Raw genomic sequence first — 25,244 nt, 5'->3', positions numbered from 1 at the left:
CTTCACATCCTGCACCATATGCTTAGAAGTTACTACGTTATCGGGTGGAACGAATAGGTTCTCCATTAAAAGTACCTGTGGGAAGTGGTCACTCAGAGGTAAATCCATTATCCTAGAGCTAATCAATCTTCCAGCAGAGCTATTTGTACACAAGGTAAAATCAATAATAGTCGAAGCCCCCCGTCCCACAAAAGTTGGTACAAATGGCATTGTGTGGTTGGCTAACTCATTTATAAATTCAAAATCAAAATTAAAAAGCATCTCATTTAGTGAATCACCAAGTAGGGTATGTTCAAAGTGCGTCAAGTTAATGTCCTTTTCTAACATCAGGCCACACATACCCTTATGGCCCTTTTTACACAATGTGCAATTAAAATCACCCCCCCATATTATCATTACTTCGCCCCTTTTTTTATCAATTTCGGACTGTATATCCACAGTCATTGCGGCGAGTACATCCTTAATCATGCTACTTATGAAATTATTATAAAAATTTAACAACACGATTCTTGGACCCTGCCTTACATCTATCACTATTTTCTGATAGTAACTGGATCCAGGAGAAAAGAAAATCTTGTCATAAACTAGCAGGTTTGATATATACGTAATCATTCCACCCTTGGGTCTACCATGAGAACCCCCCACCGCAGAAGTAAAATAGGTTTTATAACCATTTAGATGTATCGGTGCGGTGGTCCAGGTTTCTTGTAAGGATAGTATGCCTACACCAGAAATTACGTCAACCCAGGATGGATTAAGGATTTTTTGTTTTAAACCTGCCACGTTCCAGAAAACCACCTTACAAAGATCTTCTATAAGTGACACTTCTGCATTGTCCCCAACTTGACCGCCCTGATTCCCTTCTGTTATATCTGCCACTGCTCGAATTTCGTGTGTCACCTCATGCCGTGGTAGATTAATCAAACCCAGGTTTACAGGCATAGGGGTCTTAAGCACCTCTTTTGGCTCAGAGAGTCAATCCACCATTTCCAAACAGTCAAACCGGTTATAACACGGAGTGATTGGAGGAAATTGCTGATTACCATACCAACCCGGATCATACCTTTGCGGGTGAAAGTGAGAAGTCCTCCCCCTGTATTTCACTACATTCCACCCGTCTTCAGTTTCTCCTCCCCATTCTGTATTATTTTGATTCCTATCAAAGTCCACACCTTTTCTGGGTCTTTGATATCTGTTATCCCTGGTCCAGCTCCATCTATTATCCGGATGTTCCCCATCAGGGTAGAAATAAGATAATGCCCTGGCCACAATAAGGAGACCACTGTTTCTTGGGGCCCTCGTTGTGATATATTCGGCGGTGTGTGGGTTCTCAAAGGTTATTACCACACAATCGCCCTGAACCCTTTTTTTATTATACCCAATCCATGGTGCCCTTTCAGCCATTAGAATATTACTTCTGATGGCTGGTGGGAGAGGGTAGTTATTATTCAACCAGTGGATAATCTTATTTACAAGTGCCCCATTATTTTCACTTAATTGTGGGTCCAATTCAGGCACTCCAGTAAGAATCACAACATACGGTGAGGCTTTTGGAGGTAAGTGTATATTTCTACGCACCTCCCTTTTAGGTAGTTGGTCTTTATCCTGTAATAGGTTAGGAGTTTGTAGAATTGGTGCCTCTTTATCAGTTGCAGCCGGAGTTTTAGGTTTTGTAGCACTTTTTGAGGGTTGGTTATTAGAAAGTTTACCATTTTCGGAGTTGGTTGTACTTAAAGTAGCATTATTTAGGAGACTCTTTGTCAGTATTGGTGCGGGTTTATTTGATGTTATTGCAGTAACTTTAGACTTGGGGTCACTCGAGGTAAGTACTTGTTTGGCCAAATTCTCAAGCTGTGTTTTTGTGTCTTTTTTCAAATCCTGTATTTGTTTCTCCAGCTCCTTCAAAAGTTCTATCACTGGGGTTAATAGAGTTTTCATTGAGGTTTCCAGTAGATATAGCATAGTACTCTCTCTTACCCTACTAGCATTAAGGCTATCCTCAGCCGCGATATTCCCAGAGGTATTAGAAATTAAATCGGCCATCGAGTCATCCAGGATGGTATCATCCGGGATGGATAAGCGCACAATGTTAGGAGGCAGAGGATCATCTCCTTGTATATCGTTATCATTAATAGGAAGTACATTACTTGTATCTGATAATAGATCTTTACCACCTGCATTAATGTGCGTATTTTGAATAGTTCTTTTTTTGGGTATAGCCCCTTCCTTTAGCCCCTGTGTCACCACATTTTTGTCTTTAGGGGTCACAAATGTATGTATCAATACACTAGTGGATGCTTCGATAGGTGGAGGAGCCTGAATGAGGATCGAAGTAGGTGTTACAGGGGGAGGTTGCAAAACTGCTGTACTTGTCCCCTCTAAATGCAGTATATCATTCTCTCCTCTATTTGGGCTCCGTACATTGGCAAAAATGGCCCAAAGAAGACCTCTTGGCATGTTCCAAGTCCAGCGAAACCCTTCTTTCCATCAGTAAGATCCCTTCATCAATCAATGTATGGGTTCTGACAATGAAATCATCCAGGGTGCCTGTTAGTTTCTTTCCCCCTGCTGCTGCCCTACTTCTAGTTTCACGCATCTCCATGATGTAATTAGAAACAGTTATTTATTTGACCGATAAACAGAAAGTCCCAGCCAATAAATGCAGTAACTATACAGTAAGGAGATGTAAAAGCGTCTTACCACGGTACATCCAATTATTATGTCACGTAGATAGCCCACAATTTGGGGAGCTAAGCCCAACAGTGTATTTGGGCAGGGTAACTGGCCCAACTGGCCCTGCCCAGCCGACTCAGGCCGATGAGGGCCCGCCCTTTGCCCGGGCTTCGCCCCGGGCACTCCTGCGCGCTCCCGCGACACGGGGGTGACGCTGGTCTTATGCGCCGGGTGGCGCGAAATGCTGGTCGTCTCCCGCCGCACAGCCTGGCGGGAGTTGTAGTTCCGGGCCCCCCTCCGCTCGGCGGCCGCTGCTTGGTGTAGGTTGCGGCGGCGGGAGGGGGACGCGAGCAGGCAGGTACCAAGTGTCTCCACTGTTGTCTGGGGGCAGGTCTGGCTTTCACGTCTCTCGCTGGCCAAAGGGTCCCTGGTCAGTTTCAGCGCGTCACCCGCTCCACCGGGGTGACGCTGGTCTTATGCGCGGGGTGGCGCGAAATGCTGGTCGTCTCCCGCCGCACAGCCTGGCGGGAGTTATAGTTCCGGGCCCCCCTCCGCTCGGCGGCCGCTGCTTGGTGTAGGTTGCGGCGGCGGGAGGGGGACGCGAGCAGGCAGGTACCAAGTGTCTCCACTGTTGTCTGGGGGCAGGGCTGGCTTTCACGTCTCTCGCTGGCCAAAGGGTCCCTGGTCAGTTTCAGCGCGTCACCCGCTCCACCGGGGTGACGCTGGTCTTATGCGCCGGGTGGCGCGAAATGCTGGTCGTCTCCCGCCGCACAGCCTGGCGGGAGTTGTTGTTCCGGGCCCCCCTCCGCTCGGCGGCCGCTGCTTGGTGTAGGTTGCGGCGGCGGGAGGGGGACGCGAGCAGGCAGGTACCAAGTGTCTCCACTGTGGTCTGGGGGCAGGGCTGGCTTTCACGTCTCTCGCTGGCCAAAGGGTCCCTGGTCAGTTTCAGCGCGTCCGCATGATATAGTTGGTCAGCCCACTTCAGCCACTGGTTAACTTCAGTCTTAGTGATGCATTCTGCGCTTTTAGAAGGAGCACTTCCACTCACAAATACAAAGTAGCTTCCTTAACTGCCACTTTTTGAGGGTTGGTTATTAGAAAGTTTACCATTTTCGGAGTTGGTTGTACTTAAAGTAGCATTATTTAGGAGACTCTTTGTCAGTATTGGTGCGGGTTTATTTGATGTTATTGCAGTAACTTTAGACTTGGGGTCACTCGAGGTAAGTACTTGTTTGGCCAAATTCTCAAGCTGGGTTTTTGTGTCTTTTTTCAAATCCTGTATTTGTTTCTCCAGCTCCTTCAAAAGTTCTATCACTGGGGTTAATAGAGTTTTCATTGAGGTTTCCAGTAGATATAGCATAGTACTCTCTCTTACCCTACTAGCATTAAGGCTATCCTCAGCCGCGATATTCCCAGAGGTATTAGAAATTAAATCGGCCATCGAGTCATCCAGGATGGTATCATCCAGGATGGATAAGCGCACAATGTTAGGGGGCAGAGGATCATCTCCTTGTATATCGTTATCATTAATAGGAAGTACATTACTTGTATCTGATAATAGATCTTTACCACCTGCATTAATGTGCGTATTTTGAATAGTCCTTTTTTTGGGTATAGCCCCTTCCTTTAGCCCCTGTGTCACCACATTTTTGTCTTTAGGGGTCACAAATCTATGTATCAATACACTAGTGGATGCTTCGATAGGTGGAGGAGCCTGAATGAGGATCGAAGAAGGTGTTACAGGGGGAGGTTGCAAAACCGCTGTACTTGTCCCCTCTAAATGCAGTATATCATTCTCTCCTCTATTTGGGCTCCGTACATTGGCAAAAAGGCCCAAAGAAGACCTCTTGGCATGTTCCAAGTCCAGCGAAACCCTTCTTTCCATCACTAAGATCCCTTCATCAATCAATGTATGGGTTCTGACAATGAAATCATCCAGGGTGCCTGTTCGTTTCTTTCCCCCTGCTGCTGCCCTACTTCTAGTTTCACGCATCTCCATGATGTAATTAGAAACAGTTATTTATTTGACCGATAAACAGAAAGTCCCAGCCAATAAATGCAGTAACTATACAGTAAGGAGATGTAAAAGCGTCTTACCACGGTACATCCAATTATTATGTCACGTAGATAGCCCACAATTTGGAGAGCTAAGCCCAACAGTGTATTTGGGCAGGGTAATTGGCCCAATTGGCCCTGCCCGGCCGACTCAGGCCGATGAGGGCCCGCCCTTTGCCCGGGCTTCGCCCCGGGCACTCCCGCGCGCTCCCGCGACGCGGGGGTGACGCTGGTCTTATGCGCCGGGTGGCGCGAAATGCTGGTCGTCTCCCGCCGCACAGCCTGGCGGGAGTTGTAGTTCCGGGCCCCCCTCCGCTCGGCGGCCGCTGCTTGGTGTAGGTTGCGGCGGCGGGAGGGGGACGCGAGCAGGCAGGTACCAAGTGTCTCCACTGTTGTCTGGGGGCAGGGCTGGCTTTCACGTCTCTCGCTGGCCAAAGGGTCCCTGGTCAGTTTCAGCGCGTCACCCGCTCCACCGGGGTGACGCTGGTCTTATGCGCTGGGTGGCGCGAAATGCTGGTCGTCTCCCGCCGCACAGCCTGGCGGGAGTTGTAGTTCCGGGCCCCCCTCCGCTCGCCGGCCGCTGCTTGGTGTAGGTTGCGGCGGCGGGAGGGGGACGCGAGCAGGCAGGTACCAAGTGTCTCCACTGTTGTCTGGGGGCAGGGCTGGCTTTCACGTCTCTCGCTGGCCAAAGGGTCCCTGGTCAGTTTCAGCGCGTCACCCGCTCCACCGGGGTGACGCTGGTCTTATGCGCCGGGTGGCGCGAAATGCTGGTCGTCTCCCGCCGCACAGCCTGGCGGGAGTTGTAGTTCCGGGCCCCCCTCCGCTCGGCGGCCGCTGCTTGGTGTAGGTTGCGGCGGCGGGAGGGGGACGCGAGCAGGCAGGTACCAAGTGTCTCCACTGTGGTCTGGGGGCAGGGCTGGCTTTCACGTCTCTCGCTGGCCAAAGGGTCCCTGGTCAGTTTCACCGCGTCTGCATGATATAGTTGGTCAGCCCACTTCAGCCACTGGTTAACTTCAGTCTTAGTGATGCATTCTGCGCTTTTAGAAGGAGCACTTCCACTCACAAATACAAAGTAGCTTCCTTAACTGCCACTTTTTGAGGGTTGGTTATTAGAAAGTTTACCATTTTCGGAGTTGGTTGTACTTAAAGTAGCATTATTTAGGAGACTCTTTGTCAGTATTGGTGCGGGTGTATTTGATGTTATTGCAGTAACTTTAGACTTGGGGTCACTCGAGGTAAGTACTTGTTTGGCCAAATTCTCAAGCTGGGTTTTTGTGTCTTTTTTCAAATCCTGTATTTGTTTCTCCAGCTCCTTCAAAAGTTCTATCACTGGCGTTAATAGAGTTTTCATTGAGGTTTCCAGTAGATATAGCATAGTACTCTCTCTTACCCTACTAGCATTAAGGCTATCCTCAGCCGCGATATTCCCAGAGGTATTAGAAATTAAATCGGCCATCGAGTCATCCAGGATGGTATCATCCGGGATGGATAAGCGCACAATGTTAGGGGGCAGAGGATCATCTCCTTGTATATCGTTATCATTAATAGGAAGTACATTACTTGTATCTGATAATAGATCTTTACCACCTGCATTAATGTGCGTATTTTGAATAGTCCTTTTTTTGGGTATAGCCCCTTCCTTTAGCCCCTGTGTCACCACATTTTTGTCTTTAGGGGTCACAAATGTATGTATCAATACACTAGTGGATGCTTCGATAGGTGGAGGAGCCTGAATGAGGATCGAAGTAGATGTTACAGGGGGAGGTTGCAAAACCGCTGTACTTGTCCCCTATAAATGCAGTATATCATTCTCTCCTCTATTTGGGCTCCGTACATTGGCAAAAAGGCCCAAAGAAGACCTCTTGGCATGTTCCAAGTCCAGCGAAACCCTTCTTTCCATCAGTAAGATCCCTTCATCAATCAATGTATGGGTTCTGACAATGAAATCATCCAGGGTGCCTGTTAGTTTCTTTCCCCCTGCTGCTGCCCTACTTCTAGTTTCACGCATCTCCATGATGTAATTAGAAACAGTTATTTATTTGACCGATAAACAGAAAGTCCCAGCCAATAAATGCAGTAACTATACAGTAAGGAGATGTAAAAGCGTCTTACCACGGTACATCCAATTATTATGTCACGTAGATAGCCCACAATTTGGAGAGCTAAGCCCAACAGTGTATTTGGGCAGGGTAACTGGCCCAATTGGCCCTGCCCGGCCGACTCAGGCCGATGAGGGCCCGCCCTTTGCCCGGGCTTCGCCCCGGGCACTCCCGCGCGCTCCCGCGACGCGGGGGTGACGCTGGTCTTATGCGCCGGGTGGCGCGAAATGCTGGTCGTCTCCCGCCGCACAGCCTGGCGGGAGTTGTAGTTCCGGGCCCCCCTCCGCTCGGCGGCCGCTGCTTGGTGTAGGTTGCGGCGGCGGGAGGGGGACGCGAGCAGGCAGGTACCAAGTGTCTCCACTGTTGTCTGGGGGCAGGGCTGGCTTTCACGTCTCTCGCTGGCCAAAGGGTCCCTGGTCAGTTTCAGCGCGTCACCCGCTCCACCGGGGTGACGCTGGTCTTATGCGCTGGGTGGCGCGAAATGCTGGTCGTCTCCCGCCGCACAGCCTGGCGGGAGTTGTAGTTCCGGGCCCCCCTCCGCTCGGCGGCCGCTGCTTGGTGTAGGTTGCGGCGGCGGGAGGGGGACGCGAGCAGGCAGGTACCAAGTGTCTCCACTGTTGTCTGGGGGCAGGGCTGGCTTTCACGTCTCTCGCTGGCCAAAGGGTCCCTGGTCAGTTTCAGCGCGTCACCCGCTCCACCGGGGTGACGCTGGTCTTATGCGCCGGGTGGCGCGAAATGCTGGTCGTCTCCCGCCGCACAGCCTGGCGGGAGTTGTAGTTCCGGGCCCCCCTCCGCTCGGCGGCCGCTGCTTGGTGTAGGTTGCGGCGGCGGGAGGGGGACGCGAGCAGGCAGGTACCAAGTGTCTCCACTGTTGTCTGGGGGCAGGGCTGGCTTTCACGTCTCTCGCTGGCCAAAGGGTCCCTGGTCAGTTTCAGCGCGTCCGCATGATATAGTTGGTCAGCCCACTTCAGCCACTGGTTAACTTCAGTCTTAGTGATGCATTCTGCGCTTTTAGAAGGAGCACTTCCACTCACAAATACAAAGTAGCTTCCTTAACTGCCAAGGATTACTGTGGGAAAGTGTGCTTTTTGAGACCGAAACATATTTTTGTCAGCTATTTTGTATTTTATTAGATTAATGAGGGCCTCGCAACTTCCTCAAAATTAAAGTTTTGCAGAAAAACATAACATCAAAACAATCATTGATAAAGCCAACACACTTGTGGGGAACGCCCGACCTATTGCCTTGTTTTTAAAAAGACTTGTTGGAATATGTGGTTCCCACAGGTGAACATTTGCTTCTTGCTTTTTCACAAACTGGGCAATCAACTTTTTAATAAGTCTAATAATCTAAGCCTTCATCCTCAGGAAAAATGAAGCCCGTAAGGTAGCTCTTTGGGTACACTTCGCATAGCAGAGTTCTGTGTGTGAAAATTATTTAGGAGTTTTGAGTTGTCATTTGTTGCTAAATACTGAATAACAACCGTTAAGATGTATTTATTAATATGTTTTATTAAACATTTTATAAAAGTGTGATAGACTGGCAAACCTTTGCGGGTGTTATTTGTAACTGCCAAAACGAATCCAAATATCTGTCATTTAATACTACTGAGTGCCCTATTTATTCCTGATCACATGTGCATATCTCCCTAAAAAGAAGTGCACTTCAGCGCCAGGGCTGTGAGACAATATTTTATTTACTTTTCTTTTTAGTACTCCTACTGTATTTAAACTGTCTTCAGGTTGCTGTAAATCCAGGCCAATAGAGGCTTTTTTGTTTGTAGCAATGAGAATCATTTTTTCCTGTGATGTTTATTAAATCTATAAATGGTTGCTATACCTGTTTTCAGTACACCTACCGAATAGGAAGCACCTGTACTGCATTAAAAAAAAAATTATAAAATGTTTATTATTAGCAAACCACCAATATGTATAGTTGGTGATAGCATGTTTCTTTATCCATTTCTCGCAATAAAAAACAAAGTAGACATCACACCAGTTTGCCAAAGCCAGACTTATTGTCTTTGCCAATGGTTGTCTTCATAATATTGCAGTGCCTGTTGCTGAATGTCCTAGAAGCAATCATTTGTTAGATTTTGTTCCCCATAATCGTTTGTACTAACCCTTTCTTTCTTTTTCATTGTTAGGGATATTTTGCACCATTTCTTTATGCACTTATGCGGCCAGCATATCGTACGACCTGAATCGCCATCCAAAATTAATTTACAGTCTTCCCAGTGACGTGGAACACGGATTCAGCTGGTCTCTGGGTTGTGCCTGGTGCAGCCTGGGCCTCATCGTTGCAGCCGGATTCCTCTGCACTGCCTACCCGTTCCTAAGCAGAACCAAGCTCATGCAGCTGAAGTCTGCCAGGGACTCTTGCGTATGACTGCCTCCTGGCGGCAGCAGACATTTCACGCCCGCCACCGAAGCGGATGAATTTCCTATCAGCCAGTGGTTGGATGCCAGTGTTACTCTGGAACTCTGTTAAACGTGGAGGAGAAGCTACAATTGTTACATCAAGCACAATGAGAGAAAAAAAACCCTATTAAGACTGAGGCAGCTGTTCTCGTGTGGTTACAGCACTACAGGATATCACGTGGTCCAAGATTAAAGGCAAATCCTCCTGAGGTCGAAAATACTGTGCAATTAAGTGCTTTAAAGAACTATAATTTATGCAACATAGTGTGTCTTCTCTGCCACCAAACGGGGAAAGATAGATAGGAGGTACTTGTTATATGGGATGGAAGCTATGTATGAATTTATTTCCAATTTTGATGTACACCCATTTTTATGTTTTAACAAGTGCAACTTTCTATTTGTAGTAAAAGATCACAGCATAAGTTACATAATGGTGTCCCGCTAAAATCCTGCTTGAAAACCCCCGAATGCAAAATCTTCGGAACTTGAAATGCCTCCTCAAAGTTGTACCTCATCGCGTGGTGTGTGTGGCCCTGTGAGATGTGTCAAGTCTGCCGTACAATGCTGACATGCTGTACCTTATCATAGTGTGCGCACCCCCCAACTCCTAAAAGCCTCATGTGCATCTGGTCCGCAGATGTAATACTGTGAATTCCATGCCAGTGCTCTCCATTCTTACTTGAAGTGTTTCTTTTGTGTTTTTTACTGAAACCAAAATGGTATGTACATTAAGAAAAAAAATATACGATGGTGTAAAACATGTTCGGTGACGCTATGCAGCAGTTTTTAAAGTCTCATCTTTTGTGAAGGTGTCATCTTAAGATCTCATTTGAATTTCAGTATTAAACAGCCCATTTTTGTTCTTACTGTCTGCTTGTCGTATATTACGGGTTTCAATAGTCTGGCTTCAACTTCTTAAGCAGGAATTTGTGCAGACTACAGAGTCAACGCAGAACAACTTTTAAGCCACAGATGGGAAATGGTGCACGAAAAAAAAAGGAATATAACAGTGAAAAATAAACAAATGATGTCAAAATACATTATGTTGGTTTCCAAAACAAAAGTTTCCTAGAAAAGCTTTTCATTCAGTAAAGAGGTTCTTTATTAACTGGCAGATCCCAAAAATAATTATATATGTTGTAGGTTTTGACTCATGACGTTGAACCAAGGAAGAAAAGAACATTCATGCTTCTTTTGTTGGTTCTGATGAAGGTAAAGATAACTTTGTTTGAAAGGTATCGAGTGACCAAAAAAGAACTTTAGGAGCCACTGATATAGATGGAATTGGGACAGCATGAAAAAGCCAGGTTAACCAGTCTAGTACTAGGGATCAAGAGGCAGATTTACAAGGAACTGACCTTGCCTCATCTTCAAATGTCCTTGCGCCACCATGGATGCGCTGTATTTACAATACAGTGCACCATGGCGCAAGGAATTACAGATATGTCAGAAATTCTGACTCAACTATTGGAGGAAAAGTCCAGCATTGTTGGAGATTGTCACAAAAATGACACAACTCCAGCAATGCGCCAGAAAACATAGGTGGGTCCTATGTAAAATGCCCTGCGTCAATCCTTTACGCCTGGTCTGAGCAGGCATAGGGATTTTGACGCAGTGAAGGCGTAGAGTGACGCAGTGAAATCTTGTCAATTTCACTGCGCCAGTCCTACGTGGCTTTTTGCGTGGGAACGCCTACCCTACATACATTATACCTGGCTTTCAATGTGACGCATCTCCCTAGATGCGTCATATTGTAAATGGGGCGCAACTTTTACCCCTCCGCTGCGTCACAAAAGTGATGCAGCGGTGGTGCAAAAATGATGCAAGGGGCTTGTAAATCAGCCCCCTAGTTTCTCCAATAATACCCGATATATCACTTTTGTTAGTGACCAACCTGAAAAAGCGTGTCTTTGGAGCTTCTCTAAACATTTGTATAAAAGTGTTCCAGCACTCCATCCTGTTAGCCAGAGGTAGTAGCCACTGGCGGATTTTACAGCTGGTGGGACCCCTCAAAGCCTGAAAGCTCTCCTCAGCATTCTGCCATAGCCAACCCCTGGGCCGGATACCTTCACAGGCTTTAAGATCTCACACCACCTAAACGCAAGCAAATGTACATACACACACCGTTGTAGGTATGAACACAAAAACAGTCACACATACTGACAAATGTACTCCCCAGCACACACACACTCTAAGGGTACTAAACACAAACACTTATCTTGGGGCCTACAATTTCCGACTCTCACATCCGTCTGCAGCATAGCAGAGGCAGGCCCTCAAGCTTCCACCCAATCAGAAGCCAGAATAGAATTGAAGGTACTGAGGTAGACCTTTTTTCTCTATTTCAGATTAGGGCACGAGATTGACAAAACCAGAAGCTTCATTATCGGACATGCTGCAGTGCCTGACACTACTGCAGCATGTCAGATATGTATTGTTGTTATCTGTGTGAGCCCAGGCTGTAACAGCCCCCGACTGATACATGTGCAACACAGCTAGTGGAACCCTCTTCTGCTAGCAGGGTGATATTACAGCTCTTACATGGAAACACACGAACCATGAGCTAATTTGTTTTATGTAAAAGGTGTAACATGCTGCGCAAAACTGGCAGAGTGAGGCAGTGGGTTGATGCCCTGGGAACCCCCAGGGACTGCTGTCGCTGCCAATAGGAATTTTCTGTCCTTTATGGGACTTTTCATATGTGTGAGTTCCAAAATATATTCAGATGAAATCCCAAACCTTCAGATTGGAGTACAAAGCAGACATTTGTTCACCCTCACAAGCTCGATCATCTCCCACCAAGTACCCTCACAATCTTTCATCTATTCAGCCATGAACCTGTTCATACTCACAATCTAATTCTTTAATCCATCCTCACATCATTTAATTTCTTGTCATCAATGCCTCTTCTTGCTCACCAACATCCATCTTTTACACCATCTATCTGTCATCAATCCACACGCATAACCCAACCAATCACAAAACAGACCAAAGTTCATGCAATGTTACACTTACAATGTTTCTATTCCACATACTCCTCCATTTCAGACAGTCCTCCCTGTAACCGTATAAGATGCATTACATATCTAAAATATTCCTATCACACTCTAGGGCTAAACATCACCCTTTAAAGCACTATAAATGCTTCGATTTCTTGTAGAAAATCCTCCGTACACACAGAGTCCAGTGGTGCCGTCATCATTGGTGCAGGATGTGCAGTAGCACTGGGTACCAGCGGAATGCCGCTGGCCGCGCGACGCGAAGGGGAGATAACGCGAGACAGCGTCTTAGTGACACATGCCTCGCGAGCAAAACGTCATCAGCGCGACAGTCAGGGTGCCGCCCCCTTTAGGGGTGGCCAATGCAGGTGCGAGTTGTAAGGTGGTGGGCGGTCCTAGGGCCTTTATCTAGGCCAGCCCGGTTTCAGTACTTCCTCTTCCGCCGCGTTTCATCTTGCTACTCTGCGCTGTTATTCTCCCTCGGCTCTGCTTGTTCTGCCCGGCGCCCGGTCAACTTCCTGGGTGCGGTTGTTGGGGAGAGCCCAGTCCCCGTGTGGTTCAGCGGCCGGTGAGTTCACGGTTTGCGATAGGTGATTTTGCTGCATTTCAGGCAATGTTCGGGCATGTAGGGAGCTCGAGTGGGCAGTAGTGTTGCTGAGGGCGTAGCGTTGTTGCTCACCAGAGAGGTCGGCAGCGGTCTGTTGCCTCGACATGTGTGGACGGTACGTGCAAATGATTGTGATTAACCCCATTTCATGGGCTGCCGGATTGTCCGGAGGTGGGGTGGCGGTCGCAGGATTGGGGCTTTAAACTGCGACGCGCGAACAAGGGAGAGTTAAAAGGTGGTGCGGAGCTCTTTTCCGGCCTAATTGGCGCGGAGCACTTTAGAGTACACAGGGATAGTTACAAGCGTCCCCCTCCAGCATGAAAAAGAAAGTTAATTGTGCATATAATGGCAAGTCTGTTGAAAAGCCTAAAATCTCGTGTTGTTTGGGAAACTTCCGCCAACCCCCCTCCTTTTTTGTGAGGGAGAAGTGGATTGTGGGCAGGCGGAGAAACAGCTTGACGCTAACGTTGTGATGTGCGCGGCATCAGTGAGGTTTTCTCCCTCTTGGGTGGTGATGGGTGTGCATTGCCCGGGAGATTTCGACTTGTGACTTTTACGGTTGTATGCTGGTAATAGTGCCTTTGAAGAGTGAAGTGTTTATAAAAATCAGAGTAAATGTGTCAGGCAAATTCCTCGATTCTTGTATGGTGAAGGTTAGATTGTACATTGCTGCATTTGTGGGCAGTAGAAAGGGCCATAACGTATATTTAATGGATAAGGGCTTGGAAGAATGTAGTTATTCGTCCTCAGGTTTATTGCGAACACATTTCCATTACCAATGAGAATTTATTGTGGAAAGCAATGTGCACATTCCCACGAGTGTTATTTTATTTGCTATTGTCCACATATCGTGCGTGGGGCGCGGAGTCATTCCCACATGTGTTAATTATTGCTATTGTCCCCATATCGAGCGCGGGGCGCGTACTCATCACGTGCGCATCTTCCCAACAGGTTAATGTAAACAGCAGTGCATCAGATAGGGTTAGCATTGTGCATAGCTTTCTTTTGCCACGAAGCGAGTGTGTTTTAATTTTGCACGTGGTTATTGCATATTTTGGCGCAATGTATAAGCCTATTACGTGCGCGTCTTTGTTGCAGGTGTCCGTATTTACAATGGGTGAATAGTATCATTAGGCCATAAGAGATATTGATCTACATGTATTAGTTGATCGGGTCACGATTGGGGGCTTCACGGGTGTCTCACGACAGAAAAAACTTTTTCGATATTGGGAAATGGGTCATACCCTGCCTAGAACTTCATAGACTGCTTCCCTGTTTCCGGGGCGAGGTACAACTGCCCTCTGTCATGTTCGCGAAGTCAGGAGTGCTATCCTTCTGTGGCGTTCCGTTTCTCCGAGCATCTGTGCACGGTGACACACGCGGGTCATAAGTGTGTTTGTGCGTCCGCCCTTCCTTGCATGTAGGCACATTGCCAGCTTTCACGTGCGTAGCCTAGCATAGTCATGGGCGACATATTGTTAGTGCTTGTGGGGCCATTTTATTTATTCATTGATGCGATTGTTGTATAGCGCGGACGTTACCCTATGGTGTCAGAGCGCTCCACAATAGGTACAGTAATGATACATGAGGATGGGGAAAAAATTAAAGCGAACAAATCACAATAGCAAACGCTAATTTTCTTGAGGTATCTGTGCACGGTGACACACGCGGGTCATAGTGTGTTTGTGCGTCCGCCCTTCCTTGCATGTAGGCAAACATTGCCAGCTTTCACGTGCGTAGCCTAGCATAGTCATGGGCGACATATTGTTAGTGCTTGTGGGGACATTTTATTTATTTATTGATGCGATTGATGCGATTGTTGTATAGCGCGGACGTTACCCATGGTGTCAGAGCGCTTCACAATAGGTACAGTAATGATACATGAGATGGGGAAAAAATTCAAGCGAACAAATTACAATAGCAAACGCTAATTTTCTTGAGGGAAAGGCGACACTTGTGAGCAACCGAAAGACAAGAGGTAGCAAACCTTCAGGACAGGGGGAGAAGGTGATATGTGTGCAGGTTACAAAAGCGGCGAGGACAAGGAGAGGCATATTACTGGCTAGGGCGCTCGACCGCGGACCTGGGGACCTGGGTTCGAGCCTCTGTAATGACGCGTAACATTCGGGAACTGCGTTAAGAAATTGCATTATAACAAAACGGAAAGAAGAAGCTTTTGTTCTGGAAGGGCTAGCGATCCCACAGTAGAGTACAAAGTGCTTCAATGCACTGCCACATGTGGGTTAACCTTTGCAAAGTATGTATGTCCCACAGTGTATACATCTCTTAAGAATAACGTTTCATGTGTTTGAACTGGAATGAAGTTCAAGGTGATGTAGAAACATGCTGGACAAGCTGAATAAACATGTCCATCTTTTAAATTGTGGGAAGCATATGACCTATATTCTGAGGCTGAGAATGTTTTTTAGTCCCGTGCGTCTCTCCGTAGGGCCCGTTTGTAATCAAGTTAACACAGAGCGCATCGCGAGGGTCTTGGAACAAAGGACCGGTGGTGGGGGCCGAATTGTGGCGCCAACCTGATCCCCTCGCTAGTTAAAGCGGCGATACAGTGGTTCGTTTGAACCGATCGCGCATTTCAGAATACGCTCACTGGTACAGGCAGTCAGTGAAGTTCAGTGTGCCCAGCAGGGGCTGAGACCTAGACATGTACAGTCGCGGGGACCTTTAGTGGAGTGCAGTGACACTAAAATATGATTTACTCTGGAGTCATTTCAACGATGACACGATCAGCTCAGCTTGCGCCGAAGCCCATACACCATATTTACAAAGTTTGGATCGGCATTGGGGAATAAGTCTGGAGCGGTCAGATGTATTTTTGAGATGAGGGATGTTGGCAGACCGACATCGCCAGGGTATGGGGGAGGGGTTTTAACTTGAGTTACCCCGCGTTGCGCACCCGCTAGCGTCGTGGCACAATGTGGGCGGTGAACGGCCCTTGGCTCCCGTGCCGATCCGGGCGGGCCATGCGGTGGATCAACGAGTGTCTTGCGGCGGGAGACGTAAAAAGCGTATTACATTGATGTTGCAGCCATAAGAGGTCGCCATTTTGAAACAAACTGTCTTGTGTTTTGGGGACGGGGGCATTAGGTGCAACATGAATTAGGATACAGAGCAATCCGGTAAGCAAGTGATTGGTATGCGCTGGAATCATAGACAAAGGCTTATTACATTTAAATTCTTCTAAGCATTGTTTTTAGCTATGGCTGAGTCAGATCATGAGGTGCCACTTCAATGGCCTTCTGTAGTGCGATTAGGTCCTCGATTATCAGTGCATTCTAAAATTGTGGGCCCGGCACAACTGTAGCTCAGTGGTTGCAATGACAAGTGGTGTGATAAAGTTCACATCCTCTGGATTTCTCCCTTACATTCTGTAATTGTGACGTACGTGTTTTGTTCCTCGGTGAGACTGTAATCTAGCTTTGGTCTCACTCGAGTGAAATATATTTGCGCCATTATCATTGCGTTACTGCTGATGAAGAGCCCGGAGTCGAACGCTAAGGCCTCTCACTCCAGTAGCTTTTGAAAACTTACCTGTCCTTTGTTCTCACAGCAGTTGCCCCATCGGTTGCAATGCTTAAGTTATTTTCTGTTTAAATAATGCTAGCCATTTGTTGTGGTGGCTCGTTTTAACAACTGCGATGTAGATTAAACCGGATCTACTGCATGGACAGGAGCAGGATTCGTTCACTATATCTGACATAGGGTGAATGAGCGCGTCTAACAATAAATAGCTAGGCCCTGACGTTCGGGATTGCTGGGTGGTAAACTGCCCAGAGGTATTTTGCAACTGCATCTTGCGGTTTTACAGCAAGGCGGTTTACCTCCTTTATAAGGCCAACCCGTTGGGTTTTTCCCAAATAAACATGTCACCCTTTCTTACCTGGTCAAATGTCCTCAAGGTATAATGGCGAGTGTACGCAATACTAGAAAAGTCACAGTATATCACGGTTGTCGAGTGCTAAAACCAAAAGAACATGGGAAGGGCGTTAATTGGGGGATTACTGCCGCACCCCACTTCTTTGCGATTTCCTGAACAGGAACAGTTGGCTGTAGAATGCATATGTGGAAGATTGTTTAATCTGGTATCCTTTTGTGTTAGCCCGAATTGTAGTACTATATCAAACCTCACGATAACTGAGTACAAGCAGTATAGCTATGAAGGACATTGTGATAGATTTTAACAGCATTTATAAGGAAACCACATATAGTTCACAAACACGCACTGGAACACCTCCACCAGAAGTGGGAGGAAGACATGGTAGAGCCGACCCTTCTATCACTCTGGTGCACGATGCTAACGGGAATATATACGGTCTCTCGCAATGCCAGATTTAAACTGGTTAGTATTACTTCTTGCACTAGGTATATCTTCACGGGGTAAATAAGGCGACAGTCCGGGGCATGAGTCGGGAGATGCCCTAGATGTGGTGAGTAAAGACGAGATGCTCTATATGATCCGGTCATGCCCAGAACTGCAGGAATTCCGGAAGGAAGCAGGAATATGCAACAACGTTATCTGTGACAGTTTATTAATTTAAATATATCACGTGTGCCAGCAGGCATCTACAGGCTTAAGACAGTGGGAATTGTGGCGTCGGGTACCGATCCGAGCTGGGAGTATGGGTGTGTTGCAAAGAAGATTGGATGAAGGTCAGTTGTCAAGTGCCCTAAATGTGATAACAGAATAATTTCCTATAATAGCTGCTAATTATCGCTTAAGGGCGCCTTTCAGCTAACAAGGTCACAATAAGTGTTTAAAAACTGAAGCGCAAACCCACAAAGTTGGATGAGTATCTGGCGGGTCATACGGGGTAATCAGTGTCAGCGGGCCCTTCACCTTCATGGGACATAACTGCAGGGAAAACAATTACGTACATACCATATAACATGCACCAGAGTACAGTAACATAGACAAAGTGCATTGTACTCATCTGTGCAGGGCCTCTGCTACCCAACCTTCACTTTTACTGGGTCCCTATGTTCCTGAAGGCAGTTGAAGGAACGATTGAGCACTATAAATAATTCCACTTTGCTATGGAACATTGCGCTATCCAATTCAGTCTAAACCAGGAAGATGCATGGGTCACCTGAGGTGCCAGGAAGCAATAGTTCTGTTGAGCAAGCACCTGATTTTCCATATTTGTTTTCAATCTAGAGAGAGAGAGGTGTACAAGCAACTTGGTGTAAAGGTCAACGTCAAAAACGAAATAAAAGGGGCACCTTCTGCAGCACGGTTTAATCATCTCGACTAATGGGAAGCTTAGAATGCCGTATTAGCTTCTTTCTGAGGTTTGCCTACTTACTAGGTGCATTGAATGTGTGGAGTATTTGAGAATAAGGACAAATTGCCCTAGAGTCACAAAAGCGTTGTTCTACCACAGTCACAGATATTTTGCAAAACAGCACAGATCCGCAAGGGTATTTACCTTCCAGTGCTAGACATATTTTGCGCGTGGTGTTGTCCTTCCTATTTACGAGACAACGCGGCGCTATGATTCCCAGCAGCTGTCTGCTCTCTGCTAGCATCTGCTTGTAGCTCCATTCTCAAGTATAAATTTTGAATGCGCGACCGCTACCGTGTAACTATGCACGAAATGTGGTTTCAGGGAGGTAAGTCACCGGCAATTGCAGCCTCTAATCCAGGTAACCATTGGACCGCACAGCTTGGGGGACCAGACCTGAGTATCCATGAAGGGGTGGTTCAATTTAACCATTACCTTAATTTAAAGAGTTCCATCGTTAGGCCAGAGCGAGTTTATGTATACATTGAGAATGCGTCCATCGTAGGAGCGGGCTGGTGGTGCATGCATGACAGAGTGTGCGGTAGGTGACATCGAGGCACAGTGATTGATACGTTATGTAACAGTTATTAGCTATTATAGCTGGTTGTTCCAGCAGTGCACAGACAGGCTCGGGCTCAGTGGTAATTATTTACCAGCCCCTTAGGGAGAAGGAATTGGTTTTATGCACATATATTCAAGATGACAGTACAGATTCTGACACCTAGTGCTCCAGCAGGCGGCACAGCCCCCCTGCCTGTCTCCCACGATAAAAATCTTCATGCATGCATGGTTGACAAGCACGTCATCCTGAATGAGGCAGTCCTTATTGCTCGATGTCAACTTTGCTAGTTACGTCAGTTATGCGTTAGGTAGCACGGGTATTACACAGGGAATATCGTACAAAAGCAGACGTAAGTCACATGAGGTGAAGTGACAAGTGTGCAGCAAACAAACTATATGAGGTAGAAACAGTGCATTACAGAGGGACAAGTGATGGGTGCACGGGTTGTAAGAGAGACTAAGTACATCGGGGGTAAAATACTTGGGCAAGCAGCAAAGGCATACGACGGTTACAAGGGAAAATACAGTATAATTGGAGGGAAACACTGCTATACAACAGAGAACGGGGAATGACATTTGACGGCTACGGGCATCTGCTGCGCGGGCTCTAACTAATTTCAGATAAACAACCTTGCAGTGAGTTGCCAGGACATGCACGGTCATGATTATTGCGCACGGGACAGGTCTTTCTCAAGCCCTACTTTGCAGGGACTAATCGGACAAAACAGCTAACGCCAAGGTATCTCTTTAAGAGGTGTGGTTGGTAACTTAGAGCGTGGCCTAAGAACCGTATCTGAGCAATCCCCACCGGAGGTGCGGCTATGCATCTGGGGGCGTGTCCTATGAACTGTCCAGGATCTCCATAGCGGTGGGGTGAAGGGTACTATGGTAGAAGTGTACCCAAAGGCTAGCGAGGAGGTGAGACTAAATCATTTACCCTCAGGCAATGGTCACTTTCAGGCTTTGGCATCTGCATAGGGGGTAAAGTGAGGCTTACAACGGCAATATACACTGTCGGGACCGGGGTGAACATATCCCTCCCGGACGTATAAGTGGAGCGTAAGAGAGCAGAGGAAGTAGACGTATAAGTGGAGCGTAAGAGAGCAGAGGAAGTAGCTAAGTGGGTGGGGGGCTCTGTCTTCGACGGGGGCCTCATCCAGAGCTGTGGCGGAGTACAGGGCGATCTGGAAGCAGATGGACAGTAAGGGTACCTCTGCGGCAGAAGGAGACAGCAATACCTCTGCCTGGCACAGTAGGGGTGCCCGAGCCAAGAACCTGGAGCCGAGGGGGTTCCAGGAAACAACGTCGGCGCCCCGTTAGTCCTTCGGGCGGTCGGGGGGCCTAAACCGACCGGGGGTGTGCCTCATCGCTCTGCCCCGACAGGGGGGGCGGGAGTAAACGAGAACTATTAAAGGTATTGCACCGTCAAGAGCATCGACTTACCGTGCAAATTGGCTAATTAGGCAGGCGGGTCAGCGAGGGGCTGCCGTCTTGGATCGCCTGTAAGATGACCCACCTATCTGCTGTTGTATGCAAATAAACCTGCACCACCGTTTTCCCACAATTATGTCTCATGAGTCTTCTTGGTTGTGAATGTAGTGGGTACAAGTGGAGCGAGCGATGGCGGTGTGGGCACTATGCCGCTGGCCGCGCGACGCGAAGGGGAGATAACGCGAGACAGCGTCTTAGTGACACATGCCTCGCGAGCAAAACGTCATCAGCGCGACAGTCAGGGTGCCGCCCCCTTTAGGGGTGGCCAATGCAGGTGCGAGTTGTAAGGTGGTGGGCGGTCCTAGGGCCTTTATCTAGGCCAGCCCGGTTTCAGTACTTCCTCTTCCGCCGCGTTTCATCTTGCTACTCTGCGCTGTTCCCGCCCTGGCCCAGACCCAGCGGCAGAGCAGCGGGTTGGTGTGAACAATTAATGGTCTGTTTTGTGTTGCAGGCGGAGTCACAGGGCGATCTGGAAGCAGATGGACAGTAAGGGTACCTCTGCGGCAGAAGGAGACAGCAATACCTCTGCCTGGCACAGTAGGGGTGCCCGAGCCAAGAACCTGGAGCCGAGGGGGTTCCAGGAAACAACGTCGGCGCCCCGTTAGTCCTTCGGGCGGTCGGGGGGCCTAAACCGACCGGGGGTGTGCCTCATCGCTCTGCCCCGACAGGGGGGGCGGGAGTAAACGAGAACTATTAAAGGTATTGCACCGTCAAGAGCATCGACTTACCGTGCAAATTGGCTAATTAGGCAGGCGGGTCAGCGAGGGGCTGCCGTCTTGGATCGCCTGTAAGATGACCCACCTATCTGCTGTTGTATGCAAATAAACCTGCACCACCGTTTTCCCACAATTATGTCTCATGAGTCTTCTTGGTTGTGAATGTAGTGGGTACAAGTGGAGCGAGCGATGGCGGTGTGGGCACTATGTGGTGCCGACTGTGCACCAGTTTTGTTTTTTACTTCCCAGACGGGGGCAGAGGGATCCAATTTTTTACTTGTATTGGTACCATGTTGCCCCTGTTATATCACTGTTTCAACGCCTCATCTCTTCTTCCTCTCACTTTCCTTCATAACCACTGAATGATAAATAGCACAGGTCGAGGTCAAGTGCTTGCATAGAGGAAGGTGATAAGAATGTGAAACCAAGCTTAGCAGCAGCCGGTTTCTGAAACTAAGACACTATGGGGCTGATTTATTAGAAACTGATGCATTTCTGCATTATAGCAGAGATGCGTCAATTTACTTGCAGGGTGCAAAAAAAAACTTGCGCCACCATGGATGTCGCATTTACAATATGGCGCACCATTGCGCAAGGATTGACAGATGCGTCACGCATCTGTTGGCGCAAAGGTCGCTCATTGCTGGAGTCGTGTTGCAAGCACGACGCAACTCCAGCAATGCTCAGGTAGGCCTATACCTATTGTGCTGCATCACTCCTTATGCCTGCTTCAAGCAGGCTTAAAGGCTTTGACGCAGTGGCCTCGTAGAAGTGGCACAGTGAATTCTTGCAGATTTTACTGCATCACTTTTAAGAGGCTTTCCTGCATGGGAACGCCCCCCCCTGCATACATCATACCTGACACAGGTATAATGTGGCACAGGGCTTTATAACGTGATGCATCTCCCTAGCTGCGTCACGTTGTAAATGTGGCGCATTCTTTACGCTGCCGCTGTGTCACAAAAGTGACGCACGGCGGCGCAGAGATGTCGCAAGGGGCTTGTAAATCTGCCCTTATGTCTTTGAGACCAGATGTCAACACCTCCATAAAAGGAAATCTGTAAGAAGAGTTGACTTGTTGCACATCACCTGGCAGCTAGAGGGCAATCTTCTCAAAAAACCTATAGTCACAAAACAATGACATTACAACCCAGTCTTCACCGGCGGAGAATGTTTCACCTTTTGACTCTAATCCTTAGAGGGATTTATTTATGGAATTTGCAATAAGGAAACCTTATTAACTCTTGCATGTGGAAAGGTAAGCGTTAGAAAGTGGATTATTAGTACTGGTAAATATACATCTAGCACTGGCAATAAGGTCACTAACACAGTCTAGGGCTAAGAAAAGGTCTCAGAAATGTATTCCCAATCTCAACTCTTGGTAGTTTGGATAATAGCAGGCAGGCTTAACTTCAGAGACAGGTATGTAAAGCATTAAAAAAATCAATTAATTAAATAATTAAGGCACACAATAAAAATCCAACAGCAATTTATAAAAATAGGAATTAATTTTTTCTTTAAAATGATGCCACAACGAAAAAAAATCCAATGTAGGGAAACACAGATATGAATTTTTAAAGATCTAGCACTATGTAATACATAGAAACCTATAGCGCCTATTGGGACATCTGGTCTCGCTAGACTGGGACTAAGTCGAAGGTTCAGACCGACCGCAATGGAGACCTGCGCGGCTACCCATCACTGTAGGCCTCGGTCAAAGTTTTTACCTACTGACTTAAAAACTTTTCTGGAGCTTTTTCTCCCGGGGTCCCTTGAAGCTCTCCACCAGTCTGCATTCAGCAAGGGTTACCCGGCTTGCCTTGTGACGAGCTCCCGGTCAAACCTATAGAAGTCAGACATCCGGAGCTTTCCAGCAGGGCGAACCAGAGAGCCAGGACGGCTCACGGTTGAAAGTGGGTGGCTTGACTCTCACGGTTAGTCCCGTCACCTCTTCTACGTTCGGCTGTAGAAACTTTTACAGCGCTTTTTCTCCCGGGGTCCCTCTATGCTCTACACCAGGCTGGATTTAGTGAGGGTTCGCCGGCCTGGGTTTCGTCCAGTTCCTAACTCTGGAAGTCAGACCTCTGGAGTTTTTCAGTGTGACAAACCTGGAGGGCAGGCAGGATTGCGGTTGAGAGTCACCAGCTTGGCTGGCCAGGTTGAGTCAGTCTGCTCATGGAACTTTGCTCAAAGTTCCTCCAAAGTTTTCCAAACATCTGGAACTTCTTCCTGAAGTTTTTATGAGGGTCATAAGTTTAAAAAAAATTCCAAGGGTCTATAAGCTCCAAGATGGTCCTTCAAAGTTTGGGACTTCAATTCCAACAGTACACTTCATCCAAACCCTTACAAATCCACTGGAGTCACTCCAGACTGGGGATTCTTGGTGGTGATGGTACAGATGAGCCCTGTTAACTTGCAGCTTGCAGGGAGCCCACTCTTTAGTCCTTTTGAAGCAGGTTTGATCCACTGGGCTGTAATTCCAGATTGTGCAGCAGGCGCAGCCAGTCACAGTGCACGGCCTGGTTGGGGCAAATCAAACTTCCAGCATGGACATTTCTTCTTCTGTGGTTTAAAGCCGATGATTTGAGCGGCACTACCCCTCTCAGGTACTATACAGTGTCCTTTGGGGTCACACAGGAGGTCACTCCAGTCCAATGAAGTGCAAGGCAACACCCCAGAGCATGACAATTTTCTCCAAAGTCTGGCACAAAATTCTCCCATAAGCACTATTTCTCCAAAATTCAACATGGCTGAAGTCTCAGCAGAAAGCAAGAGCTGCCTAAACCAACTTCTAGGATGGCTCTTCTCCATAGTCTCCCCCCTGGAATCTGCACATTCCTTCCATCTGGCTGGGTTCAAATGGTAGGGGTGTAGGTGGGCCTGGCTTCTTCTGCCTGTCCCCTCCTTTGAAGCTCACAGTTTACACCCCCTCCTCCTTGCTGAGGCATTCCTATGCAGTAGAACCCTCTCTTCCCAGAATTGCTCTTCACCCCAGGTGCCACTTATCACTTCATCAAAGCAGCCTGGCTAATCCACTTAACACTGACCAATCAGGACAGATCACTGGAAGGCTGAATTTTGGCTTAAAGACCAAGAATTATAACTTCTTGTCTGTACATTTGTGGATACATTCAACAATAGCATATTGTTGCATTTGTCACTACCATTCTACTATGTGCTTGAATTATATTTCTGTGCCTCCTAGAGGGAGTTAATAATTAATAACTTCTTACCATGTTAAACTATGTGGCTCGGGATCTGCAATGGGGAAAATGAATTGGGCAATTTCTCTGCCACCTGGGCTTATAAACCATATTTTATATGGACCCTGCCTACATCTGCAGGACTCACTAGCCCTAGAACACAATGGGGAGACTGAATATGTAAACATATTGCAGATCCTCACTCCACAGTGCTCCTAAATGTGCAATTTCACTATCCACAGGGCATATAATACCTAGTTTATAAGGGTCCTCCTTATAAGTACTTGACCCCTACCCTGGGGCACCTAGAGGAGACCCTGGGGGCACCTAACACACTAAAGTTGAATTAGGGCACATTTTACATGTTAAAAGCAGTCCTGCAACACAGGGCTGCATTTCAACTGAACTCAGGCATCAGCAGTGCACACAGCAAGTGTAGAAAGGGCCGCTGGTCTCTAAACTGCCATGCCCTATTATATACTAGGGAGTTAAGGGTGGTTTTTATCCCCTGCCCTATTATGTACTAGGGTCTTAAAGGGGAGGTCAAGCCAATCAGAGTACTCTAACCCATTGAGTACCCAAGAGTATGTAGGTGTTTTCACTGTAGGCTAATTGTGTTTTGAGCATAGCACTGGGCCTGGTTAGGCAGAGCCCAGGGACAGTCAGAGTCTGTTACCACCCGTAGCGGTCAGCAAAAAATGAGGGCGCCCAGGGCACAGGATGACTTTTCAACAGTAAGTAAAGCACACCTAAAACCTACAAATTGGAACAGTAGCAGCTGCCCGTAGTCTCTTTGCTAGAGTTTCTTACCCAACAAACTAAGAGATATTCTTCATATTTAAAGTTGTAAATCACCTTAAAGCTAACACTCTTAATATGTCTATTATAGGGTCCCACCTTTCTAATCAGTTGGAGATGTTGGTGTTTAGACTTGATTCATCTACTCATAAGTCCTCGAAAGGTACTTTGATCTGTTGTGCACCCGTCCCCAGTAAAGATTTTAGTTTACTGTTATTGGATGTGCTTTCTTCCTGCATTAGTGAGGCAGGTAATTTTGCCTGGGAGATAAAAAATGTTATGGGCAAAATCCTGAAGACACTAATGTCCATAAACTGCT

At 47.4% G+C, this 25,244-nt stretch overlaps 1 protein-coding gene across 1 annotated transcript in view; it reads left to right on the top strand.

Moving 5' to 3' along the window:
- The window catches only part of TMEM178A (transmembrane protein 178A), a 416,467-nt gene extending 406,358 nt beyond the window's left edge, over positions 1 to 10,109 (top strand). Inside the window, exon 4 of the mRNA XM_078649057.1 lies at positions 8,974 to 10,109. Within this exon, the coding sequence (XP_078505183.1) occupies positions 8,974 to 9,215 (242 nt within the window). The 3' untranslated portion in view covers positions 9,216 to 10,109. The remainder of the gene's footprint in view (positions 1 to 8,973) is intronic.
- The last annotated feature ends 15,135 nt before the right edge of the window (positions 10,110 to 25,244 follow it).

Source organism: Lissotriton helveticus, chromosome 6, assembly GCF_964261635.1.
Source record: "Lissotriton helveticus chromosome 6, aLisHel1.1, whole genome shotgun sequence".
In the NCBI taxonomy this organism is placed as follows: domain Eukaryota; kingdom Metazoa; phylum Chordata; class Amphibia; order Caudata; family Salamandridae; genus Lissotriton; species Lissotriton helveticus.
The sequence above is the reverse complement of the archived record's forward strand: the minus strand, read 5'-3'. Positions and strand labels throughout refer to the sequence as shown.